At 41.0% G+C, this 27,979-nt stretch overlaps 1 protein-coding gene across 1 annotated transcript; it reads left to right on the forward strand.

Annotated features, from left to right (window-relative positions):
* The first annotated feature begins 9,189 nt into the window (after positions 1–9,189).
* ALDH7A1 (aldehyde dehydrogenase 7 family member A1) lies at positions 9,190–24,568 on the forward strand. Its single transcript, XM_015850024.2, has 18 exons — positions 9,190–9,418; positions 9,528–9,581; positions 9,764–9,829; positions 11,248–11,328; positions 13,224–13,347; positions 13,941–14,073; positions 14,678–14,722; positions 16,296–16,373; positions 17,051–17,148; positions 18,095–18,136; positions 20,234–20,328; positions 20,785–20,869; positions 21,150–21,256; positions 22,064–22,180; positions 22,580–22,677; positions 22,841–22,914; positions 23,373–23,448; positions 24,055–24,568. The coding sequence occupies exons 1-18, from the start codon at positions 9,236–9,238 to the stop codon at positions 24,107–24,109; spliced, it is 1,611 nt and encodes a 536-aa protein (XP_015705510.1). The 5' UTR covers positions 9,190–9,235; the 3' UTR covers positions 24,110–24,568.
* The last annotated feature ends 3,411 nt before the right edge of the window (positions 24,569–27,979 follow it).

A 27,979-nucleotide genomic window follows, 5' to 3' on the forward strand; every position in this document is an offset into this window, starting at 1 on the left:
CATGTTTGCCACATGCCAAGTTGATTGGGCTGGAAATTTTGCTACAAGAATATACTTTTCAGTAAGAAAAAAAAAAGAGCATGTGTCCTATTCTAGTTAATAAATCTTGGCAAATAAAATACAGGTAGCAACATATGAATTGCTGTCCTTGCTTGACATCTGTAAGTAACAAAGCACAGAGGTTGCTGGTATGCTTTCAGAGGCCTTTCAGCACCTAACCCACCAGACACATTGCAAAGCAGTTTTCCAGTGTGCCTCCTGAGCTTTTCAGCACCCAGGCACCTCCTCATGCAAGTCACCTCAGAGTGGGTGGGAGATGCACAGTGCTTGGAGCAGCCCTTAGCCTCACCACCACTGATTTCCAAATCTGGGACCTTCATAGGGAGGAGGTGATGCCAGGGCTGTCGCAGTGTGCTCTGGGATGCAAGCAAGAGTCTACAAATGTTATTGTCATGGTAACTGTGCTCCATATTCTGCAGAGAGGAAATTCAGCCTCAGACTTAATTTCATGTATGCAGTGGGTTGTGCTCTATTGCTCACTTGGTGGCAAGCTCACCAATTCTTTTACCATACTGCTGATGGCGTAGGGTGACCCAGCTAGCTTTTCCATTGCTCATATCACAAGCATGAGAGCAGGGGCAGGTCACAGCTGGATGACATTACACATTTCTCAGGCTTTTCTTAGTGCACGATACAAATTTCCTCTCATCTCCACACACCCTTTTAAGCACTGGAAAATACATACTCTGAGAACTCTGCAGACAGCACAAACACAGCCAACTTACAAGAGGCACGTAGAAGCAGCAGTCTGCTGAGGATACAGTCTGGAACTCGTGACAGCTTTGCTTAGCTGAGGTCTGCAGCTCTCTGGCAGGCTCTCAGTGTCTGGGCAGCTGACTCCTGCCAGGTAGCACACTGAGCATCCCATTAAGTCCAGCAGTCCTCAGCTACAGGCACATATCATACAATGGGAAAGGTAAAGGTTTCAGAAACTGAGGTTGTGTATGGCACCGGTAATGACAAGCTGCATTTGTTGGTACTAAAATGAGATGGTAATTTTTACTGGCAGGCATCTAGCATGCATAATAGCTGTTTAGTGTGGTTCTTGCAGGCAGTATGCAGCAGTAGCAGCAGACAGTATCACACTGCAGGAACATTTTTCATTTGAAATGGATAATGAAAGAGAACTGCATTTAGACAGGTATGACCTGGGGACTTTTGCCCCCAGACATTGCCTGGAAGGTGCACAGTAGGGTATTGCCTGCAAGTGCTGGTTTCTCACTGCAGAGCTACTGATGTCTCCTAGGAGCAGCCAGAAGAAATGGCTTCACAGAAATGGAAACAACAGCTAACAGCATTGGACTGACCTGGTAGCTCATGAGCAGGAGTCTGAGAATAGGCTTCTCTTTTTGTGTTTGGCTACATAATTCCTGGTGATAGGATAGACCTCTCCTCCTCCCTTTTCAGAGACTTTTTCCAACTCTTCTTTCCTTCTATTTTCTGCCTACTGTGCATAATCTTCCCACAAGTGTGGTTTTATATACTGTGCATCATAGATGGGCTGTCTGACATTTATTAATTTAAGTATTACAGGAAAACCTAGATTTACACCAGGCAAAAGAAAAAGATACCATAACAAAAGTTAAAAATATCAGCACCAGCAGAGGAACTCAGAAGTACACCCACACCTGGAGCATTCCTCATGACTCTGCTTTAGCAGCTCCATCAGTGCCTCTGTGATGAGGGGCTCAGGGATGCAGCGTGTCACCTCTACTTACATTGAAGAGTGCCTCCATCTGAAGGCAGCTGCCTGTCCAGGTGGGCATTGCACATGGCACCAGGGGCTTGTTGGGTTAGGGCTGCCCCAGCATCTCCCTGGATCTGTTCATTACCTCTCCCACGGCACAGGGGTGTGACCTGCAGGTGGTTGGAGCACTTTGTGTGTTTGTAACTGGTTCATGCCCCAGTTCATCTCCTGGTTCATCTCCTCCAGATAATGCTGGTGCAGTGGGGGACAGAATGGGGAACTCACACAAACAGCCTTTGGGCTGCTTCATTCCTGTTTATTCCTTTAACTGCTGTTTACATGGCTGGGGCTAAACAGATAGGGGCATCCTCCCTTTCTGCAAAGAAGCTGGAAGAGCAAGGATACTTAATACCATGGGCATTCTTTACAGACATGAGCAAATCCACAGGAAAATCCACCATGGATGTCCTCCCTTACCAGGCTGAGGTTTCTTAAGCAAGCAGCCTGGGTCTGTATGCTCTGGTGGTGGGCTAGGAGCTGTCCTGCCCTACCTGCTTTGAGACATCCATCAAGTGCACTCACAGCTAAAGCTCAGTCTGACTCGCAGCTGTTCTTCCTTGTACACAAGATTAAGACACATTAATTCATTCAGGTCTAAGTATAGGATCTGTGACACTAAAGCCCCTCAAATCTGTACAGAGTAGTGGGCCCTAGTTTCTGCTCTTTCCATCATTAAATGTTAGTTTAACACTTGAGCCTCAGGTGTTCCTCACAGCTTGGTGAAGTACTCTCATCTTTGATACAGGAGGAGCACAGCCTGGGCAGCCACAATGCGTGTGTCCTGCAGGAGGAAAAGGCCTGTTGTGAGCAGCAACTGTCCTCTGCTGGAATATGGCACTTCCCTCTAAGTGAGGGTCTACAGTGAACATGATGCTCTGATCTTGAGATCTTGGAAGTACAGGTACCCAGCTGCCCCCACCCCGGTTGCTTTTGTGTCTGGAACATGTTCAGCTTAGATATGGTCAACAGATACTAGAATAAAAATGTCTTTAATAATATATGCTGATCTGGTCATGCAGCCCTGAACAGGAGGGAGATAGCTCTGGAAATTACAAGAATGATGGATTTCAGAAAAAATGCTACCTTCAGCAGAGCAAGACAGCATGCTATCTATAATGGTCTGCAATAGGAAGGTTATGGCATGAACAGTTAAGCTCTTACTGATGGAAATGAAGACGTAATATAGTTTTACGTGTCATTGTTCATTATATGCTATTAGTACCCTGCAAGCTGCATGAGTGGGAATGCAGGATGGAATATGTTCCTTCTGCACTGACCCCAGATCAGCCTTTGTTGTGTCCAATCATGCTTCCACATTGCAGCAATTGTTTTCAAATGTTTCAGCAAAGGTTTTAGCTCATTTCTCTCATTTGAGAGAAAACACAAAGAAAACAAAACAAACCAGAGGGTTGTTTTGGAGTGGGAATGAATTGGCAGCAAGTTAAATGCTTCAAACTTAATTACAATGAGATAAAAGAGGTTCTGTACTAATGATCCCTTGGAATGAATTCACATGTAATCTACTGTAAGACCAAGCATGCAGTTTCTGTGCTTGTTTGCTGCCCTCTCTTGGAAGCAATGTCGAATCTACAACAAAGGAAACAGAGCAGTTTCTCAAGAAGACAAGTAGCATTTTGATTTCAAGATGATGGAAGCATTCTGTACCAAAGAAAAAATTACTTGTTTCCTAGATTGTAAAAATAAGGAAATGCCTGTAAGCACCTGCTTTCTTTTCTAAGACAAGGTTCAAATACACATGAAAGAGAATTGGTCTGAGTAATAAGGATGTACGTCACAGATAAACATGATTTATATACTTATCCCTTCTTTTACATTGGTGTTATTTTCTGGAAACAGAGTGATTTTTACTATTCAGATCCCACAGGAGTATTTGAGCAAATTCTCCAGGCATTGCATCACTTGCCTTCTGCAAAGTTTTCTGTCCATAACGTCATAAAGGCTGAAAGAAAGCTGCACTGTGTGAGTAAAGGTAATCCTTTGCAAGAATATGACCTCCACTCTTCAGCTTAAGTCTCCTTTCAACTTCAGGAAGTGAAATCAGTGATGTTCAAGATCCTGTATACCTGATAAGGAAATGCATGTCATGTCAGAGCTTACCATCAGCTCTGCACACACTTAAGCAGCTTGCTCTCAGCAGGTGCACTCACTGACAGTGAACACAGGACATCCGTACTTTATGAAGCTGCAAATGAGCAGCCACTGGACTACTCAAAGTAAAATGCTTTTCCAAATGCAAGCTTTCCATGTCTGTCTTGTTCAGTATGTGTAGAAAAACACCAATTACCTTTTCTGTCTAGACACACCTAACACCTAGTTTATGCTATTGTACAAATTTATTTATTCAAAGATATAAAGGCTGGATCTGCTTGCAGCATCTTTGGAGGCTTCAATTATGGGGTGGATGCAACATCATAGGACTTCCCAATTGCTGGAATATGTTCTGCAGTTCCTCCCTGCAACCAGGGCACTCCAGCAACTGGATCTGGATGATGGTGAAATATTAGGGCAATTGGTGAAGTATCTTTCTTAATCACTGTCACTAACATCATGTAGTAAAGGATGCATTACCTTGCTTATTTTCTTTACTGCTATCCTTATGTTTCAACAATACTATATTAAACATTAAAATAAGTCATTACTTACATGCATTAACTATATTATATACTTTATGAGGGTTGCTCCAAAAGTAATGCCTTCTATTTTATGATGTTAGCCCATTATGTCATGACATCAGAGGCATCACAATATTGGTGATATAGCAGTAGAGCTTGAACCTTCCCACCATAACCTTCCATTGAATGATTTCAGCACATTTTTACTTCTGATGAATGTTGTTTTTGGAGAAAGCTTGGGAAGCTGTGCTGTTCTTCCCAGGTCTTTTAATTTTCTTTGAGAACAGGCAAGTTTTGATAGGCTGCTGAAGAAGATGCAGAGGTAGAGAGGTGATATTTGGTTGCCCCATCTCATCATACCTTTGTTGGTGGGGAGTGGGATAACAGATGTGGACACCTGATTTTGCCTAGCAGTCTGTAAGAAACATGAGTAGAAAAGAGCCTTTGAGTCTTCCCAGAAGAGGAGAGCTCTTCACTCAGCATGTATGCACTTTAATTTAGATAGGTTCTGCTCAGTGTTCCTCTCCTTTGTTAAAGAGACTTTCAGACCTATCTACAATGAAAAATGACATTCCAGTGTTATCAGATCAAGACTGTTCTGCTGTCAGATCCTGTTGTATCAGATGTAAAATTATAGAGAAGGGGGAAAAAGAGTCAATCAGCAGAGATCAGCACTAAAATTTACTAAAGGCAAAGAAAGCTCGCACATGAGATGTGTTTGGAGCAACCTGCATTGAGAAAGTAAATAAAAGAGAATATGACGGGATGCAGAATAAAGGCTCATTCATAAAGTAGAGGGAACAGCTGCCATTCCGCCCTAATGATAGAAGAAGGGAATCATCAGTGGTGCCTGTCAAGTTTTCATTTTGGGCTGGACCAACCTCTATAATGTTTTCAATTCATCAGTTCATCAATTGAAACAGAGAGAGCATGGGAGATATTGTCTCCTACACACTGTATGCATTCAATTAGTATATTCTTCCTGCTTGGCTATAACTGTCACCACTTCTAGACAAACATGTACCTACCATTTCTCATTGTGATGAAATTTTCCTCCCTGACAAATGTACCAATCAATCATTAAATATTACAGTGCGTTTGTTTGCTTCATATGCTGATCAGTGGAATTTTACTGGGGACTTTGGTATTGTATGTGCTTGGGTAAGCAAACTAAAAGGACACAAGCACATTGCCCTGGAGATATAGACTTTGCTACTCAGATGACCAGAGTAATAGACTTGCAAGCAAAACAACCAGGATAATGCTTGCATCTAAGACCCCTCTTGAAATCCAGCCCACCCCATCATTGTCTGACATCACAGACAAGTAACTGTTACAAAACTGAGTTGCATTGCTAATTTTTACTGTGAGTCAAAGTCATTAGTTTGTGTCAGCGACTAGAAAATTTATATTATACCTGTATGCCTGAAAGTATAGAATCTATGTAAAAACACACTCGGGATGCCCCAATATATCCAGATCACTTCATGCACATGAATAAATATGTATATTTAATAGTTCTACTTCGTGTCTTAATCTCTCTCCTTGAGCAGCACAGGTCAGATGCAAGTTTTTGTGACAAAATAGTATTACAGCTTTGTTGTCCTTCTCTGAACACACTCAGTGTCTTTCCTTTAGTGAGGGTCCCAACACTGAACACAGTACTTGAATTGTGGCCTCAGCTTGACTGAGAACAGAGGGACAGTCCCTTCCCTGCTCCTGCTGACAACACTATTTCCAGGATGCCATTGACCTTCTCTGCGACCTGGGCACACTGTTGACTCATGTTCAGCTGAGTGTGGACCAACAAGTGTCCATTTCTTCCACTCTGCCTCAAGCCTGTAGCATTGCCTGGAGTTGTTGTGGACAAATTGCAGGACCCAACAGCCTCACTGAACTTCATCCCACTAACCTCAGCCCAGCTATCCAGACTGTGCAGATCCTCCTGTAGGGCCTTTCTATCCCCAGGCAGGTTGACACATCCTTCCAACTTGGTGTCACCTACAAAGTTACTCCATTCCCATCCCCAGGTCATCAATAAAAACTTGAACAGGACAAGTACTGACTCCTGTTGGAAACCCGCTTGTATTTTCCCCTTTGCCATGTCCTAAGACAGGGCTGTTCGTACGCTTTGTGCCACAATGTGACAGCAGGTGTCAATCTCTCAGTCCAATTGCTGGATTCATCTCAGCCTGACGACTTCCTCTTACAGCCTGGTCAGCTGCTCAAAAAGATCATAAAGCTGGGCAAACTTGCACTCATGACACCCTCCAGCTACCTCAGTCCCTTGGATTTCGTCCAGATTCTGGAGCTCCACAGAACCAAAGGTCTGGGCAGCTCTTTTACTCCTTGGGAAGTCCATCTGGATGCACACATCAGCCCAGAAAGGTTGTGGGTTTCTGTCTCAGCCTGTCTCTTGCACAGCTCCCTGTTTCACACTTTCACTGTATCCTCCCCATGTCCTGGATTCAGCCCAGACAGTGCTGATCTCACATTCATGAATGGTTGTTGGAGGAAGAGCTGCCACCATGGTGGTGGCTGAATGTGCCTGCAGCCACAGTCTGGACATGCCTGCTCTGATCACCCCTGCAATTATCTTTGCTCTGTAAGTGTGGAACAGATGCACACGGTGTCTCTATGCTGCATTGTCTCTCTGCTGTATTTTGTCACTGGCATGAATTCAGAGTTTTATTGCAAATTCAGGTTTTGAAGGCATACCTGGATTTAGAAGTGGACTTGGGCACATCAGGTTCACTACAGGTGGTTCAAAAAACGATGTGACTCACGCTGCAGTTCTGCATATTTGATTACTGACCACTGTGTTGCAGAGTAGTTTGCCCATGTTGCTCCTGAAAGGACTTTGGCAACAGCTGTTACAGTGCCAGAGTGAACTGCTTGGACACTCTTTAGCAAAAAAGAAGAGAGCCAAGCGAGGCACAGTGCCACGGTTTCAATTTTCATCCTGCTTCACCAACAGCTGCTATACCAATAGACATCTGTAGTCACAGCTGAAGAGACTGCTCACTTATGGTGAAAGAAAAAGTGCACACAGGACAGGGCTCACTACCCAGTCATGGTGAAGGCCTGTTAATGCTGTCAGGACCCTGACTGTCTTGAGGGGGTGGACTTACAACCTCATTATTTAATGCTGAGAGAAAGCCTGCATCCTTACGCTGCTGTATTTCTCCTGTCTATTTTTGTTCCTTTGGGAGGCATCAAAGCCTCAGAGATGATCTTATGGGGCTCATCTCTGGGAAGTTTCAGTAGAGCAACTGGAATCTGTAGTTTCCACAAGGTTTCTTGACAGCTTCAAACACAACGCAGAGGGCTTCTGTTCTGTTGGTGGTTTATCATACAGGATGAATAATATGCAATGACAGTTATGCCCACAAAAGCCTAAGTGAGCCAGGTACTGTTTCAAAAGCCTATTGTTCCCTGAGGCCTACAAGGAACTGCTGGAGTTCCAGCTTCATGAGGTACATAAAGCTGTTCAGATAACTGGAACCTATTTCATGTATACATTTGGTCTACACTAAATTAACCTTTTGAGAAGGGGGTAGTTTGTGCTACAACTAACAGCCATCAGGAGACAGAACAGCTCAAAGGATGCTTTAAACCTCTGGGTCACTAGATCAAAACTAACTCACCCCAGGTCAAGTGTGAAACTGGAATTTACCCGATGTATTTTGATGGCTGATGTGGAAGGAGCAGAAGGTGTTCCAGCTCCAGCCAGCACCTTCTCAGTAAGCTCTGCAGGCCAAACCGTGAACAATCAGCTCCAGGGACTGATCTGCTGTACCAGCCAGAGGATAATTCCTTGAGGTCAAGTTTGTAAAAGCACAAAAAGCACAAAAGTGTCAGAGCAGAAGAAATCTGCTGTTCTGTTACTCTTTTGACTGTGCTCCTTAACCAGGCAGACGTAAGGTTTCATCCTCTTTCTGAAAGAGAGCTTCATCTTTTAGTTTTCCTTTCACACACAGAATCACAGAATCACAGAATGACCCGGGTTGGAAGGGACCTCAAGGATCATGTAGTTCCAACCCCCTGCCTGGCAGGGCCACCAAACATACACCTTTACTAGATCAGGTTGCCCAGAGCCCCGTCCAACCTGGCCTTGAACACCTCCAAGGACGGGGCATCCACAACCTCCCTGGGCAGCCTGTTCCAGGGCCTAACCACTCTCCTAGTAAAGAACTTCCCCCTAACATCTAACCTAAATCATCCCTCTTTCAACTTAAAACCATTTCCCCGTGTCCTGCTATTATCAGCCCTTTTGAAGAGTTTACTCCTCCCTGGGTGTAGGTCCATTCAGGTATTGAAAGATGCTCTTATTCAGTGTCCTTTATATACTTCCTTTACTCGAAAAAACTACTTGAATAATCTTTTCCCAAAGGGTGAATCATTTATAGCTGGTGCAAGTAACAGTGTGCAGTTGTGGGAATCAGAAGATAAATTACAGCAGTCTTGAGGTTTGTGGCATTTTCCTTTTAGAACGCGACAAGGCATTTAGATGTTAGCACCAGCGCTTACACCCAATTGATTCGGCCATTCAGAAAAGATTATGTTTACAAAAACAAATTTAATTTCATTATAATCATTAAAGAATCACTGAATGATTGGCCTGAAAAGGGCTTTAAAGGGCAGCAGGCCTCAAGGCGGGGGGGGCTGCAGGGTGTCACACCGCCGACCGGCAGGGGGCGCTACCACGGGGGGCTACCAATCGGCGCGGGCTGCGTGGGGGCGGGCCCGGCCGCCATCGCGGCGTCGCCCCCCCAGCTGTGTGCGGCCGCTGGACATGCTGGGTTGGAGCCGAGCTGCCGCCTCGGTGCTGCTGCTGCCACGTCGGGTCTGGTGGCGGCCCGAAGCCGCCATGTCTTCACTGCTGGTCGGCCAGCCGAAGTACGCCTGGCTGCGGGAGCTGGGCTTGCAGGAGGACAACCCGGGAGTCTACAATGGGAGCTGGGGCGGCGGCGGGCAGGTGAGGCCGGGATGGGTGGGCGGCGTGTGGAGAATGGGCCCGCGTGCGGTCTGCTGGGTCGCTGTTTTGGCTTTGTGTCTGTGGGCTGACGGCCGTCCTTCTGCTCCAGGTGGTGACTACGTACTGCCCTGCCAACAACGAGCCCATCGCCAGAGTGCGGCAGGTAGGAGAGACTCTGGTGTCCACTTAAATGATATAACTTTCCCCTAGAAGTAATCGTTTGTAGTGCATTCTTCCCTCCCGAGGTACGGCGGTGCTCAAGCTGGGCATAAAAGCTTTTTGTATGGAGCTTATTGTGGAGTTTTGGTATTCCTAACTTTCTCTTTGGCTTGCTTCTTCGTGCAGGCTAGTTTGGAGGATTATGAAGAAACAGTAAAGAAGGCTAAGGAGGCATGGAAAGTCTGGGCTGACGTAAGTTATCAGTTATCTTTTATGGTGTTTGTCTATTTAATTGCCTTTCTGGCTGTTAGAGGCCATTACATTTCTCGGCTTGTCTGAGGTGTAAAAACATAATCATGTTACATGTGTTGTATTAAAGCAAAGATCTGTAGTGAGGGCCTGCCTCAAGGTGCAGGGCCGCTCAGCTGCCATTTGTAACCCGTAAGCACAAAAATGAGGACGTTGACTTCTGAGAAATGTTTGTTTTAAGAAGCCTGGTGTGTTTGCCCAAGTTAGTGCCTGTAAGCCGTTGCCAGCAGGTCTGTGGAAGTTCTGAAACTTTGTAAGCAAGGAAGTAACCTTTCCAGGTATATTTAAGTTCATGCTTTCTCCTGTGAGCATTCTGCAGAGCATTTAGATATCGAACTCCTGGAGAAGACCTTGCCTTCGTGGTGTGAGTAAACCTGCTGGCTTTGGCTGTGTGTTTTTGACCATCAGTTGAATCCTGATTATTCACTAAACTGCTGTTACTCCAAAACTTGTGTGTAACATACAGTTCTGTTGCGGTATCAGACTGCTGTTTCCCCCTAGGAAGCTGTAGCTGTCATTATCCCTGTGCTAGCTGTTTATAAGCAGCCTCTGTTCTCTTGCTTGTTTTTACAGACTCTGGATGTTTCTTTGATATAACTGTATTTTGTGAGATATCAGGCATTCTGTATTGTATTCCTTACCTGAAGAGAAGAAAAACTTAGGGGAGATAGCACAGCTTCCTTGAGATATCTTAAAACATTATTTTGTTACAATCTGTAATATCAGTGTACTTGCAGATAATCTGGAAGTAGTTTGATGGATAAAAAAAAGCAAAAATCGACAGACCTAGGGCTTTAAAACCTCACCTCAGAGCTGGCTTTTAATTTGTGGATTGTGTTGGTTTTACTGAGCTTCTCTGAAAGTGTCAGTACACATTCTTTTGTCACTGATGATTCCTCACTTTCTAGCTATCTCTTCATTAGTTTCTAATCGTTGAGTTGTTACATGAAAATGTCTTGTTATTGAGTCTAGCTTTTGATTCTTATCTAATATACTGACACTACATTAAAAAAAAATTGCTACTTGAGTTTACTTTTCCTGTGATTGAGCCTTTATTGTGTCTGAACAGAAGCTGTAAAATGAAGAGAACTACTAATCTGAATACTTCTGCACATTCAGTGGAAACAAAGGTCTGCGCAGATACAGATGTGTGCAGTGTTGTTGGTCTCTGTCAGGTGGGAAGAAATTTGTCATGAAACTGCATGAAAATGAATGAGAAACCACAGCTTGGGAAGAGGGTGAAAAATGACCGCATTCAAGTGATCTCTTGCTGCAGGCATGGAAGGTGAACGTAATATACATGAAGAAATCATAGATGTTCAATCTCAAATATTCTCTTTTTTTTGTTTCTTTTTTACTAGATCCCTGCACCTAAGCGTGGAGAAATAGTACGACAGATTGGTGATGCCCTGAGACAAAAAATCAAAGTTCTAGGAAGCTTGGTAAGGTGTTTTAGGAAGCAGCACAGCTTTAGGGGGTAAAATGGTCAAAACTCTTTTGCTATGGTCTAAACATACCACTCTGAAATACTAACCCTAACAACTGTTAAAATGCTGTTAGTTCCGTTAACTTGCTTAAAGGACTTTAGATTTAATGAGTAAAACAGCAGGTAGTTACATTTTGACATTTTGCATTTGTAGTGGGGATTTTAAAAAAAAAAAGTGTAATTCATTTTGAGCCTGTACACTGGATAGAGAAGGGTGTTGTAACTGCTGCCATGCTGTTTTCTCATTGTACTGGACAAGTTGTTCACTGTAGTGTACTTAAAACGTCCTGAAAAAGACAGGACAGGGCTTTTGATACAAGGCTTCTAGCCTTGAGCTCTCTTCTGGTGATCTGCAGGGTTTTGAGAATTGAGACATGGAGGCTTAAGGTTTCAGAAGGTGATTTGGGCTGAATGAGATCTTCTTCCAGTGCCACATCAGATATAAAGGTAGAAGGACTATTCCTTTACAGAATCACAGAATTATCAAGGTTGTAAAAGACCTAGAAGATCATCCAGTCCAACCATCACCAACACTTCCCAGCTAAATCATATCCCTCAACACAACATCCAAACGTTTCTTGAACACCCCCGTGGCTGGTGACTCCACCACCTCCCTGGGCAGTGCATTCCAGTGCCTGACTACCCTTTAGGGGAAGTAATACTTCCTAACGTCCAGCCTGAATCTCCCCTGGTGCAGCTTGAAAACACTAAATGGCTGCTAGGGAAGGAAAAAGGCAAAGTGGGGAGCTTGCCGCTCTCCTTTTACCTTTATGTGTTGCTGTTCAGAAACAGCTGTCCTTGAATAACTACATGAAGGTAAGCTCATGAATCCTTGAGTAACTACATGAAGGCTAGCCTACAGGCTATTCCTTATATCTTGAGGTGTCCGGACATCCTGTTCTGAGTTTGCTCAAATTATAAACAGCTTTCCAGCAAATGTGTTACATGAACTCTTGTGTTCTCACTTCTCATTTAACAGCTCCCTGTTCTTTAGGTTGAAGCAGAAGTCAGATGTGGAGTTCCCCTGTGAGCAGAGTAGCCTAGCAAGTCTTTGGGACCACAGGCACCCTAGAAATACCTAGGAATGTGTTTAGTCAGCTCTATCTTAATCTTTGCTTTTTCAGAGTACAATCCTCAACTTCAAGTGGTAGGTGATATTTGTGTAAAGTTGCTTGTAACTATCTTAACGTCACTGTAAAATGAAATGGGAGTGAAGGGGGACTTCTCAGTTTATATATGAGTGGATTTCAAATATCATCATACTCTCACTGGCATCTCTTTGCTGTGCACATATAACATGCTTTTAGCAGAGGGCCATAGCTTAGAAAAGGACATTAAACACCTAGGTGGCTGAAAGACTGAAGATGTGCATTCATTTTCAGCAGCATTTGAAAATTGAATCTTGCATACTTGCTTTGAGATGCTGTAAAAACGAGTCATTTGCTTATGAAAAAACTAAATGACTGCTTTGTTTTGGGCCTAGTTATCCCTCTTTTCCAATGTATTCCCCAGCATATATAAAATATATGAAAATGTCCAGAGTGACATGAAATGTTCTTTGATCCCAAGCTATGAAACTCATTACCGTTGAATAATTCTTTCATTGGATATATTTTTTAGTTTTCTCTATTATTTTCCTTTATCAATTTCCTCCTAATTTATGAGAGTGCGACTCGTTTGTAGTTGTTTCTTTAACCTTTGGATAACATGTAAAGTGAATGTCTTATATTGAAAGAGTCTACATTGAATTTTACTGGGTGTACGTATAAACCTGATAGTAACAGGAGACAAAATGTATTGGAAATTAACATGTATTAAAATATAAATATACCATGTTGCTGATATTTTCAGGTCTCCTTGGAAATGGGAAAGATTTATGTTGAGGGTGTTGGAGAAGTGCAGGAGTACGTTGATGTCTGCGACTATGCTGTTGGTTTGTCCCGAATGATTGGTGGACCCATCTTGCCTTCAGAAAGTATGTGTTCCATTTCTTTTCTTTACCATTTCTAAAACATATATATGTATTTTTCGTGTTTGTGGAAGGCTGAGAATGTAATATCCTAAATATAGAGTGGTGTACTGCAGCGAAATCTCTGTGCTTGAGTTGATTAATCAAGCATGTTGTCTATAAATAGATGTGCACAGTAGTGCCACCTAATGAAGTGTCTGTCCTATGACACCCATCAGGAGAGGCAAAAGATTTTTCCTCTGCTCCATGAAGCATTAGATTCTCTCTGCCATCTCCATGGTAAAGGTGCTGGAGGGGAAAGCATGTAAAAATTTTGTCTGTATGCTTAAAAGAGAATTCCTTTTGTCAGCTGTTAACTTACTGAGCAACCAGCGTTCTATTAACTGAGTAGTTTAAGTAGCAAAGTTTCTCACCATCATTGTTTATTTCCCCACAGTCTAGCTAATCTTGATGCAGTAAGTTGCAGAGCCCTTGTAATACAGCTCTCTTCAAGCTAATGCTCTGATAGACAGAGGAATGATGACAGGCCCCTTCCTCATAGTGTCTTATGTGTCCATTGAGTGGATGCAAATCATGGTACGTTCTGTCTTTTCCTTCAGGATCTGGTCATGCTCTTATTGAGCAGTGGAATCCTGTTGGGTTAGTGGGAATCATCACAGCCTTTAACTTCCCTGTGGCAGTGTATGGGTGGAACAGTGCAATTGCAATGATCTGTGGAAACGCTTGTCTCTGGTAAGGCACAACTTCCCAGCATGCTATAACACTGTTATAAAATGGCAGAACTATTTTCTCAGGCATGCAATTGCTATCATATTTCACGTGTTTCCATATGTGTGGTTCTAATTCTTGTAGGATTAAATTCAGTTTATTTGTAAGGTATATGTACTCAAAAAGTGCAATTTTTTTTTCTGTAACCTTGTTAGTGTTTTTGAGTTATTGAAATCCAGACCCATTCAGGATTTAGTCAAATGGCCAATTAGTGGAAACGTAAATTGAGGTTTAGCAATGCTGATAGTCACAAAATATCAATGTTTTCAGAACTGTTAGGGATAAAATTAAGGATCTTAATAGAATTTGCTTTCTGCCCCTCTGCTCCTGCTTCTCTTCCATCTCTCTGCCTCACTGTGATATCTAGCACATCTCCAGTTCACACTGAGCTCATCGGATATAAATACTCATCACTGGACAGAACCACATGTGAGTTCTTGTCTTAACATGCACCTGAAAACCAGCTTACGCATACCACCGTGACATTCCGTAATAAATGCGTAATTCAACTATTTCTCATTAGAAGAATTGAAAACAGTAATAATAATTTATTTTTTTTCTTTTCCAGGAAAGGTGCTCCCACAACGTCTCTCACAAGTGTAGCTGTTACAAAGTAAGTTCTGGTTCCTTTGCTTTCTGTTTTCCTTTTAAAGCAAATTGTCTTCTGGGTGAGATAGTGCTTAGTGGTGTGAAGAACTGCTTTTCCCTTATAACAGATAAGGTGTCAGTATACAGTATATATTGCTTGTTACCTGTACTGTTGCCCCCCCCACTTTTTTTTTTCCTTTCTGGGACCAGTGCTGCGCTTCTGCTGAGGAACATCCAGATGTGGTGTTTGCCTTTCTATAGATGAAAAGCTCATAAAATTCCACTACCCTTAGTCATTCATATTCCTGAATCATCAGTTTATTTTGCAGTCAAAACCCAACATCAGCACTTGGTTATGGGTATTTTTTTTCATTTTTTGACGGTGGCAAATTCTTCTGGTTGGCTCTATAGACCTAACTCCTGAAGATATGTTCACACAGTCCTTATTATCTAGAACTAGTAACGTCATAGTGTGTCTTTTCAGGCTTCAGAACTCATCCCTGATAGGAGAATTCTGACAAATAAATGTCATAGTGACACTTGCTCTATATTTATTACTACTTTCCTTACTATGCTGGCATTTTAAGTGTGTATCTACTGCATAATGCAAAGAAGATTTATGCACAGTATAAACTGAGTCCTTTAAAATGATGTATTTCTTAGTATTGTAACTTTAATATGGACCTGAGAACATGGCTCTGGGCTACTTGCAAGTATTATATCTTGATGCTCTGTGGAGAAGGACCTATGTATTCTAGTGGACAGCAGAATGAGCCAGTAGCACACCTTTGTGGCTAAGAAGGTCAGTGGTATCCTGAGAAGGTAAAAAGGAGGGTGGGCAGCAGGTCTGGTGAGCTAATCCTTCTCTGCTCTGCCTTTGGTGAGGCCACATCTGGAGTACTGTGTCCAGTTACAGGCTTCTCAGCTCAAGAAAGATGGGGAACTACCAGAGCAATTGTGGTGGATAACCACAAAGTTGATTAGGGGCCAGGAACTTCTTCCCTGTGCAATAAGTCTGAGATGCCTGGGTCTGTTTAACTTGGAGAAAACCGAGAGAGGATCTTATCAGTACTTATGAATATGTTAAAGGTAGGAGCCAAGTGAATGGGAGCAGGCTTTTTTTGATGGTGCACGTTGACAGGATGAGGAGCAATGGGCTTAAACTGGAACAGAGGAAGTTACATCTGAAGCTGAGAAAAAATAGATCTTTACCATGGGGATGACAGAGCTCTGGAGAGATTGTGGAGCTTCATCCTCTCATGACATTCAAGACCCACCTGGACTCTTTCCTATGCAGCCTACTTTGGGGATCTTGGGCGTGGACTAGATAATCTCCAGAGGCTCCTTCCAGCTCCTGTGCTTCTATGATTTTTAAGTAACTTCTTAAAGTTATGTAAACATCTCTTTCTAATGGTGAAAGTTTGTAAGGATGAGTTTTTTATACACTGCTGCAATGCTTCTCTGTGCCAGTTATGTGGATGCAAAGGGAATGTATTGTCAAGTGTTTTTGTCCCTGAGCAGAGATTGTAATATAATAAGCTCATTGTTTATTATATGCACCTATTGGATAACTGAATTTTTTATGTGTTTGATTCTAGGATAATTGCCAAAGTCCTGGAAGATAACAAAATACCTGGAGCTGTCTGTTCTTTGGTCTGTGGTGGAGCAGACATTGGGTAGGTAACATCTCTTGTGTTTTGTGAGTATGTATCTACTTTAAACATATTATGAATTTTTATGTGCTGTTGTGAGATTAGCTACTAACAAGTAATTTACCAGACATTCCAGTGAAATGAAGAAATGATGAGGATCAGTTTTCATTCTACTGCATGTAGTTACACACAAAGGATATGGCCAACATAAAAATTTCACTCATCATACTCTTTTTTTTTTTTTTTTTTAAAGTCCATCAGTCTATTTGTAGAGAACTATGGCTCCCCATGTTCCATGCTTACACTAGGCTGTGCACCTGTGCGTAGATGTGTAACGTGGCTTGGAAGCTCTAAAATGTGTAAATTCCTACTACAGATTCATAGCTCAGTAATTCAAGAGGAGTGATGTCAAAGTAGATGAAAAGTATTAAAGTTGCAGGGGTGCTTATCTTAGGAAACAGAACAGTTGAAATTGATGTTGTTGTGTTCTTTGGCATGTATTTAATTGTACAGGTGATGCACTTCTTATTTTGCATGAAGCAGGGCAGGGAAGCAGTCTTGTCTCTCTTCTCTGAGTGATAAGAAGCTTTCCTGATGGCTTTTCAGTCATTTACCCGACGTTTGGTTTACGTGGGAGGTGTGAGCAGCTTTACCAGCTGTTTGCTCTTCCTGTAAATGTAGTGGCATGTCCTGTTGTGCAGGACAGCAATGGCGAGAGATGGGAGAATGGACCTGCTGTCTTTCACTGGCAGCACGGAGGTGGGCAAGCAGGTAGCGCTCATGGTTCAGGAGAGATTCGGTGAGTGGGAGTCTTTTATTTTTCTTTTTGTGGTTGGGAAAGGTAGGGTAACCTCATAGGATTTTAAAATACAACTTGTTTCACCTATCTCCTGTTTTAACATTTTTCATCTTGATGAAGGTAAGATGGGGAAACTGCTCAGATCTGGCTACTACTTTTTCTTCTATTTCAGTCACAATTCAGTTGTTGGTGGGTTTTGTTGTTGGTGTTTTTTTTTCCCCACAATGTCCACATATCCATTTTACTGCAATTAATTTTGAGTGAGTTCCTGTGACTGGCAAATGACAGTTTTTGGAAGATACATTAATGAAAAAAAAAAATATCCCTTCACCTCTGCTCCTTATAAATACAGGAGAAAATGCAGTGCCTTTGAGATATGTCTTCAAATATTTACAATAAAAATTGTATTGGTGTGAACCCATGCACAGTTGCAGGGTTCTAAGTTTTTAGTTTTGAAAGGAATATATTGTGGACAAGATCCTAAGTGCCAAAAAAATTCAGGATAGGTTGCAAAGCTTAATTCCTAAGTAGATGGTGATTCTTTCTTTTAGATTTCAGATAAAGCAGCTGTTAGGGAAATAATTAAGACTGCTGAAGTATTAACGTATTCATTTTTATATGCATAGCACCTCCTAATCTTCATCTGCCTTGTATTATTTATTCTGCAGCTCATTTTGTTTTCTTCTTTTCTTCTCTAGTGCTATTTTATTTCATTTTTTTAAAGCTTTTTTCTTCTCCAGCTGTTCTCCAGGTGTCATTCTTTGCACTGTGCTATAGGTTTGTTATTCAGTATAATTTACTGTGTTGGCTAGTGCAGTTTGTTGACAATGATGCCTTAAAATTTCTGTCTGGAAAGGAAAGTGGACTGATCTGATTACTTACTACCTTGCTGAAGTGCATACTGAATGTATATACAACTGATGTAATTCTTGTATGTCTTCATTAGGCCGAAGTCTGTTGGAACTGGGAGGAAACAATGCCATCATTGGTAATATGCAGTGTAGAAATTTAGACCCATAGACGTTATTGGAACCTTAGTATACATGTGTTTGTAACAAATTGTTCTTTTTATCTTCTTTCATTGGGGCTTAAAAAGTGCTTAGTATAATGTTTTTGTGTGTTTTTATAATCTTTTCCTGTCTTTTATGTTGCTGAGGGGCAGTGATTTAGGATAAAAATTAGAGTTCACCCTCATGTAGATAGTTTTGAATTGAATGGCATGGGGTTGTGAACAGTGCTGCTAATGAAATTTGACTTTAGGATCCAATCACTTGAACACAATTTTTAGCATTGCAGAATAAAAGTACATCTACATATACATAGACAGTCATATAAATGCCATCTATGACAATATTTGACCACTTAAGGTATTTGGAGGAAAAGCACATAGATATTCAGTTCACTAGCCTGTTTCACAGGTTTAAGTGACTCAGGTCACGTTCTGATTAACAGGTAAACTAAAATAAACACTGAGAAAAAGAACATTAGAAGGAGAAAAAATAGAAAGCAACTGAATACCAAATTTGCTGCCATATTATATTAAAGCCTTTTCCTTCACCTTTCTTGTGATATGAACTAAGGTAATTGCCTGTCTAGAATATTAAGCACTTTAATAAATCCAAATGGAGCAGTCTTTTTTTTTTTTCTTGCATAGAATGGCATGAACTTGCTATATAGTTAGAGAAGAATGTTCATTTTTTCACACATGAAAGTCCAGCTTTTTCTGAAATAGACTTTGGATGAATGCTTAAACTTTATTTGCTTAGACTGTGTCTCAGATTTGTTTCCCCCAAATTCTTTGGGTCTGGTCAAGCTGAGTGATATTTTGGGAATCTGCTGGGTCTTATGTTTACTTGTTCTACTTAAAATATTTCTATGTCTTCTAGCCACACAAATTTCTTCAGCTTATTTGCATTTTACGTTTACATCGGTTAGCTGTGTGTTTTAGCTGCTATTTTTCTGTGTGCCACCTGGGTGCTTTCCTCTTTATGCTACCAGACTTCTCATAGAGGGAAGATGCAGAAGGGCAAGAAATTGCTTGCGCCTCGTTGAATTAGAAAGAAGCTGAGGTTTTTGCAACCTTTGTTGTAAAAGGCTCTTTACAGTAGTTCAGAGATCTGTTTACATCCAATTGCACTTGTTTAATTCAGGTGTATAGGTATGGGAATTCTGAGGTGTTTTTGAACATAAAAGTCACTTTGAAAGCAATGCCTCTTATTTATGTCCATGGAGACTGTAACAAAATGCTCAGTAACACCATTTGATAGAGCACATTCTTAGGTATGAAGCACTCTTTTTCAACATAGTCATCACCATTACCTATGTGCTTTTGCCCGCAATGAACAAGAGCCTGCATACTGTGCTCATACAAATGTGCACCAGTGGAGGTGAGGCTCTGACAGCATCGTTGCTAGAAAATTATTGCTCATGCAGTTTCTTTCATCTGCCTAAATAAATGGAAGACAGAAGACATCAAATCCAGACTCTACAGTGAGAACATCTCACTGAGGGCTGCGTCTTGAATTTTGATGGGGAATTCATGTTTCACTATTTCATGGACTTCCATTTTGACTCTGGTTTGTAGTGATGACACCACATCTCATCTCTGGTAATGATGTAGTCCAGGAAGCTGTTACCGTCAGCTTTGCATTGGTTCAGTAGATCCTGACAAACTTGTATACTTTGTTCCTCCTTTTCCTGTCTTATTTGTGGGACTTACCTGGTGCAAACTTTGTGGTATTCCAACATTGCCACCATCATTTCCAACACACTGAAGCCATTTCTTCCAGCTGCCCCTCTACTGCCATGGCAATAAAATGTAGTGGCATAACAGTGCGCACATTCAAGCTCTGCTGCCATAGCACTGCTAACATGGGTCAACATGATGAAATAAGAGGCATTGCTTTCTGAGCAGCCTTTGTACTCTGCTATTATTCTTTGTGCTTCTTGAGCACCTTGCTAGAATTTATTGCATGCTGTTTGGTGTCTTAAATCTGGTAAATTTAGAGAGCCTTCATCTCTTAAACACCATTTTGCACCTTTTCTCTTTGCTTTATTGACATACTGTTCTTTAACTTCTGTTAAGTGTTTGAAGATGCAGACCTGAACCTAGTCATCCCATCTACACTCTTTGCTGCTGTGGGAACAGCGGGTCAGCGATGCACAACTGCCAGAAGACTGGTGTGTAAATCTAACTGAACTGGTTTGGATAGCTCTGACTTCAAAAATTAATTCCAAATTAGCTCAGAAAATTCGTATCATCATGGAAAATAAGAAATATTTGTTAGGCGTATTTTATTCCCTTTGATATCAATGTGATGTTAGGAAGAAGTGTAGAAGTATTATTATGTCAGCGTGCATCTCCTCAGTTTTTTCAGAACTGTTGATTAGATACGTTTTTGTCAAAAAAGATGTAGAGTTTTTGTTCCTTTAGTTCTTTTAAATCTTCACGATTTGCCTTCTTGGTGGTACTCCTGCTTTCAAACTTCCTACTGTATTCATTTACGCTCAGTATTAGCTAAATATGAGCAACACTACCTCTGCACTTCCTTTGGCGCTCTTCAGAGTGCAGTAGTACTTCAGGAGGAATGACATAGGCTTTGCTGGCTTACAGTCTTCTTACTATGTTTTGTTTAGTTCCTCCATGAAAGCATCCATGATGAGGTGGTGGAAAAGCTTGCGAAGGCCTATGCCCAGGTCCGCGTTGGTGATCCATGGGACCGTAAGTAGCAGTTCCAACTCATGGGTTTAGGATGTATTTCAGTTTGCATCTTTCTATTAAAATTCTGAAGTGATTGTAGGTCGAACATACCTAATTTTACCATGTACCTAAGTTTACCATGGAATGGTTTCATTCAGAACACAAGCCCTGAATGGGTGATAAAGAATCCTGTTATCACTGTTCATCTTGGGCAGATTAAATAGTTACTCATCAAATTTTGCAAGAATGTTACTGTAAGTTTACACTGTTCCTGAAATAATGTCTTTGGATTTTTCTTTAGCTGACACTCTGTATGGTCCCCTTCACACTAAAGAAGCAGTGAAAATGTTTCTTGATGCAGTACAACAAGCAAAACAACAAGGTGGCTCTGTGGTCTATGGTGGAAAGGTGACTTACTTTTATTCTCCCTTCTACAGTTAATTTCCTTTGGCAAAAAGTATGGTAGCATTGTGGCTTAAGCCAAGATTGTATTTCAGTTTATGTCACCAATTACAGAATGTCAGTCAGTCTCAAAATATCCAAATTGGAGTCCTGTGCTTACAGTAAAGATAGGTTTGTATAGAATGCCAAGAAATGGCTATGAACTTTCAGCAATTCCCTGCACTACTCTTCACTCTCAGAGGATGGTGAAGATATGGACAGCAATGTGAATGTGGGCTGTTGTGCACATAGCAAAGAAAAACTGCTGTTCTGTTCCTGGGTTCACTCTATCAAACTTTGAGAAATGCTGACAATTCAAAGAAGCTGCTAGCAGAAGAGCCTGCATGCAGCACCTGTAGAGGGAGGCATTACTTTCAGTGCAGCCTTCATGTGTGACGTTAATTTCTCCAGGACTTAACTGATGGTCTGAGAATCCTTGTTTTTATAGATACCTTCATTATTCCTACTGCCTCTAGATTTTTAGTTGGCTTACTGATCAGCTTTCAAGTGGGATAAAGTAACTGTTTATTTATTTTTTTTTTCAGCTGGTAGACTTGAGATTTAATTTCTTATTTAGCAAACAAAGTTATACTTCTATATATTAAACATGTAAATAAGTAAATTCCAGATTATCTACTCAGATGATCCGAACTTCAATTTCTGATTGGTACAACTACAGTAATAAAACTATGAAGGATTCCCTTCCTTCACTGGTACTAAGCAGGGTGCTAGTTTGTCTGAACTTACTCAGTTCTTTTCTTTTGTACTTTGAAGGTTATAAACCGCCCTGGAAACTATGTTGAACCAACCATTGTGACTGGCCTTGCCCATAATGCACCCATTGTTCACACAGAGACATTTGCTCCTATACTGTATGTGCTGAAATTTAAGGTAATATAGCAGAGTGAATTGTGCCTGGTGTCTGGGATGTCAGGAGAGCATATTCTGATGTATATATGCAGTTTTCCTGACAGTCTAAGATGCACTGTTCTGCACTGTAATGGCTTATTTCCTCACATAGCTACATTTGTGCATGTTCTATGAAGATACTGAGCTAAGTCTGTGCAGAAACAGATTTTTTTCATTTATGTCAGCCTGCTCTATAGTAAATTTTGTCTTTCTCTGCAGTGGTGGGGATATCCCATCCTTTATTTGTTACATATGTATTTGCAAAGTGGTATTCTGTTTATTTGCATTATGTCTGTAGTATACTGGAATTTTTCTTAACAGTGCTTCTTTTGAATTATTTTGAATGAATGTGGTTCAACTATTGACCTTCTTTCTTTCTAGGAGGAAGAAGAGGTTTTTGCCTGGAATAATGAAGTAAAACAAGGTCTTTCCAGCAGTATCTTTACCAGGGATTTGGGAAGGATTTTTCGCTGGCTTGGGTATAATTCAGAATATTTTTTTACATTCTTAAAAGTTAAGTTTACTGTATTTTGTTTTGTTTTTATACATACATGTGCTGCTAGAAGTATGTTGTTTAGCTCTTATATAACAGAAGTAGTCTTTACTGATCCTGATCAGTGGTTGTCTTACCTTTGTCCATAGGCCAAAGGGATCTGACTGTGGCATTGTGAATGTCAACATCCCAACAAGTGGGGCAGAGATTGGCGGTGCTTTTGGTATGTTACTTACAGCATATGCTTCTTATTTCTTTAAACAGTGAAATCTCTAGTGCTGGGTCTGGTGACTTGATATTGCTCCTGAGGTTTCATTTTTTTTAATGACCCTTCATTTATCCAATGATATTATTAGCTTTCCATGGAAAAAAAAAGGATGGAGACCAAACTAGAGCATTGAAATATTAGCTTAACTTGGATCTCCTCGTCTTATTTTTTCAAGGCTTTAATCAGTCTATCTAAATAATGAATCTGAGGAAAGGAATGAATTTAATATGAACTGAGAGAATTAGCTGTGAGTTGTATATACTGGTGACTTGGCAATTGGTTTCAGGCTTAGAACGAAGGATAGGGATGTTTATTCTGTGAGTTTTTATAGTTGATGAACCTCTTGGAGCTAAGCCAGGTTTCCATGCTCCAAAAAAAATTCCATGTTTCCATTTACAACCCTTTTCCTGCAGGTGGTGAAAAGCATACTGGTGGGGGAAGAGAATCTGGAAGTGATTCATGGAAGCTTTATATGAGACGGTCAACGTGGTAAGATACATTTTTCTTTTCAAACAAATGTAAAATTATGTAAAGGCTTGGTAAAGCCCAAAATAAACCCCTGACTATGGGAAGTTATCTTCACTAAATGTGAGATAATCATGTAAAAGTGCAGTTTGTCTTTCTCATCATTTAGGAAATTATGTTTGTGTTCCCAATAGAGAATGATTTCATTAAAGACGTTTCTTTATCCACTATTCCTTAAGATGAACATGTCCTTTTACAGAGCAGGATGGTTTCTAGGACCTGGAAACATAATTAATTCTTTTAATGTTGTTTTTGCTTTATAATTTTTTTTTCACCTCTTTCTTGATGTTAAAGTAAGCAAAAAATGAGATTAGTGAAACCTCAGGAAATAGCTGAATAGGAACCACAGAGAGAGGGGCCAGTTTTGCCTGTGTGTGGGTGATTAATTGAAGTGTTGGCTGTCTCCCCATGAAAGTTCTGAAGGGTATCTTCTAGCAGTCAGTCTTTGCTATTCCCTCTTGCTATCCCCTGCACTTTCCTGTGCTGACTTGCTTACTATGCAACTGGTCAGAAGATGTGTACATAGGAAGGAGGCTGCATAATCTGTCTAAATAATTGTTTCTCTTCCAGTACGATCAACTACAGCAAGGATTTACCTTTGGCGCAAGGAATCAAGTTTCAGTAGCAACCTTATGGATGGCTGTGCCAGGAACTCTCCTAGCATTTCAAAACGCTGTACCTTCTAAAACTCGTGGTGAGGAAACTGGTCTGAAATTCAGCTACTGCAATGCTGATTCTGTCAGAAAATCAGATACTCTAAAAAATTGTTTGACTTCTAATGTATGAAATCACTGCTTTAGTCTTCAGATATGAAATTCTGAAGACTGAATTCCTTGGGAAGAAGGGAAAGTGACTGGAGTTAATAAACTTGGATTGAGGTGGCCTAGATAATCTTCTGTTGCCTTATCACTGTCCTTCACTGTCTCTGTTTCTTGCCTCCCTACTATTTCCTGTTATTTTTCCATTTGGTAGGTCTGTGCTTCACACTACACATTGAGTTTCATACAGATGCCTGGTGCTGTGGGGATAGACAGTACAGACCTATTTTTCAATGCATAAATAAACTTACATTTTGTGAAATCTCTTGGGCTTCTAAGTTTATTTTTTTTGCTCATTGTTTTGGAGCAGGAGCGTTCAGCAGGCTGGCCATTTTCACACTGAGCTGACAGCTAGGAGAAATGTCATTGGGCTAAATGGACCACTTCAGTTTTCCTGTCTCTCCTTCAGAAAGGAAACTTCAACTCCGTATGTTGGGAGGTAACAGATAAGATCAAGAGGTGCTGCAGGCTTTTGTAAACATCTCTACAGCTAGGAGAATTCAGTGTTGGTTGTCAGGGTCCTTGCAACACCCTGGGGTCAAACAAGCTTAAGAACTGGTTATGCAATGAGGAGGGAGAACTCTTTGAGCAAGGATTCCCCAGGGAAATGTTTATATCCCACTTCAAATAAGTGGAATTTTCTCATGGAGGCTGAAGGCTGTAGCCATGGGGAATGCAGCTCAGAATGCAAGACGAAGAGAGGCATGGCACTACTAGGCTGCTTCTTTCCACTGAGTAACTTCAGAGATTGCTGTGACAGAGTATCTGTAAACAACAAAAAACATTTATTTTTGTCTCAGATTCTAGGATTTCTTTCTAATTTGGCTATAGTTATACCTTGATCCTAAGATCTGACAACAGCAACACCCAAAAAAGAAAAAGAAGTAGAACCTGTAGGTTGAGATAAAACTACTTACTAAGATAGAAAAAAGGAAAAGGATAGCAGCTAGGACTATATATGTGTGTGTATATGCCTACAGATGTAGATGTAGAAGTGATGCACAAGCAATTGACCACCACTCCCCAACTAGCTAGTGCTTGAGTAGCAGAAGTGAAGAACTCCCACCTCCTTCAGGACTCCTTCCACATGATGCTATGTGGTATGAAACATCCCTTTTTTGAAGGAATAGGGATTGTTCAGCCTGGAAATGCAAAGGCTGTAGGGAAACCTCATTGCAGCCTTCCAGTATTTAAAGGAGGTTTATAAGCATGAGAGAAATTCTTATTAGAACCACTTTTTGAGTAGCTCTGCAGAGGACTCCCAGCGTCTAATACTTTTCTAAGTACTCCTGCATATGATAAATAACCCCACTTTATGCAGACAGATAACAGATTCTCTCTGTGAGTAGGTTGTGATTTCAGACCGAGTTGTGCTGAGTGTACAAATCATGTTTCAATAGGCCATGATATCTGTATTGACATTTGATTTCTTCTACAGCATTGCTGCCGATAATGGTAACATTTATTCTGCTTTCCAAGCAATTCATGTCTTGGAGCCACTGGTGTATGCAACATAATGGAACTTGCAGTTATAATACAGATTCTCCCAGCGTCTTCCACGGTTGCAAAAATGTAATTACTTTTTAGTGTGTAACAGCCGTGAATAACAAGTGTTAAATGACACACGATCAATAATTCATTTATTAGCACAGTATTGCTTACCATGCAATGATATTGACAGGAACACTTGCAAGGAACATTTTTTTGGCTATATCACTTTTAACCCAGGAGGGCAGGGACTACTTTTACAATGCCTTGTATTCTGAAATATATTTCCTCCCACCTGAGGAAAGCATGCTGTAAATTGCTGTATATCTCATGTTTGTAAACAACTGGATTGACTGCAATCCTTCATAAACTTCCTTGACCACCAAAGTGCTTTTTTATGTGAAAGAATGCAATCCTGTTCTTCCACAGGTCTCTTATATTTCAGCACAACTGTAACCATTAATTCTTGGTCGGGAATTAAATCCACTTTATTCTGTAAATGGCTCAGGTGGTTGATGCAGTTCTTATACAACTCTTTAACTCTGAGAGACAAAAATAATACTGTTCCAGCCAAATACTGACCTCCAGGGGATAACAAATTATCCAAGGAATACATTGGTGGCTCTGAAAGTATTGCCTTCTATTTATTTCCATAGGAACTACAACAGATACAAAGAGTTTAGTAGTTTAATAGTCAGAGACGTGGAAGAAAGTCATTCAAAAAGCCCAGCCTCTCCTGTGGTTAAGGGCATGACTCACGTTACTGGCAGTAAAATCCTACGTTAGCAACTCCTGTCTTATTAGTGACCTCGTGAAAGAAACTGGCTGGTTGCATAAAACTCAGGGGAACCTGGAAATCCACCGATGCTGCAACAGAGGTATGAGTAGACACTTTTTGCTCATATTCATTCTATTACATGTGCCCTTACTAAGCCAACCAGACACGGTTAGTAAAATCTTTGCCTTTTTTTCCCCACCAATCAGCAGTATTGATAGGAGCATGCTGGCAGCAGGTTGCATAGTGCTGCTTCTCTGGTGTTGCAATTTGCTCTGCTGCCAAAAGCCAGAAGCCACAGTTGGCTCAGACCTCTGCTCCAATTCGTGCTTTAATTGCTCTGCTGTGTGTTATGTAATCATATGTGAAGCAAAGGGTGTGATCTCAGAGTCCAACCAAAGACTGTCACAATGGTCATCCTGACCATTCCTTGACTATAAAGAGATGAGACAGTCCAGACTGCTATTTACTTATTGCTGAGGTAGGTTTTCAATCTATTTCCTTGATAAGGATGCCAATTCTTTTTATTTCGAGACTGATGGCTATTTCAAGGCTATTTCAAATAATAAAAGATTGCTCAAATAGCATTCAAAACTTTTGCAGCACAGTTCACCTTTAGTCCTGGCAAGGTTTGTAGGAATACTGCAGTTCTCCATCATTAAGCATCAAGTATACGAGCTCATTTACCTAGGCAACTGATGAGCCTGGTTCAGTTTAAGGACAGGTCTCCTCTTTGAGGTTTCCTACCGATGGGACCAGTGTGGGATGAGCACTAATGAGTACCTTTGCTCACCTGTCATTTAATAGATGAAAGCACACTCTTGCTTAATCAGCACCTTGATTCTGTTCCAAGCCTTAATTCAGAAGGACTGGGATCCAGATAATGAATTGGAAGACTCTTTGGCTTGCTTATCTAATGTCAAAGCTGCTATTTAAAAAAAAATAATTTAAAAAAAGAGATTATGTAAATAAGTTGCCTTGAGTGATTATCAATTCTGTGAATGCTTTATATTAATTATATATAAGGTGATGAAAATGTTAGCAGTGATAAATTAAATATCCTGTAGAACACCAGGTACTTGTCTGTGTGGTTGTCATGTAAAACCACAGCCAGCTCTGAACACTCTGGTTTCTTTACTTCTAACCCAAATACAACAGCCTTGGTTTCATTAGTTAGACTTCAAACCACAAGTTGGTTTCATGGATGGAGCTACTGCAGTGGCCAAAGAAAGTACAGAAGCAGAAATGTGCCAAGGGACTTGGATGAGAAGCCTGGAAGATGTGTTTTCCACAATGAGGAATCTGGAGTTTTTCAGATGAGCAAATTGCAATTATCATTGACCAGAAAGAGCGTCTGTCCATCTCCAAGTCAGCCAACATCAATTCCTGCACATTAGTTGTATCACTTACTTAG

The sequence above is a fragment of the Coturnix japonica genome, chromosome Z, assembly GCF_001577835.2.
Source record: "Coturnix japonica isolate 7356 chromosome Z, Coturnix japonica 2.1, whole genome shotgun sequence".
NCBI lineage: Eukaryota > Metazoa > Chordata > Aves > Galliformes > Phasianidae > Coturnix > Coturnix japonica.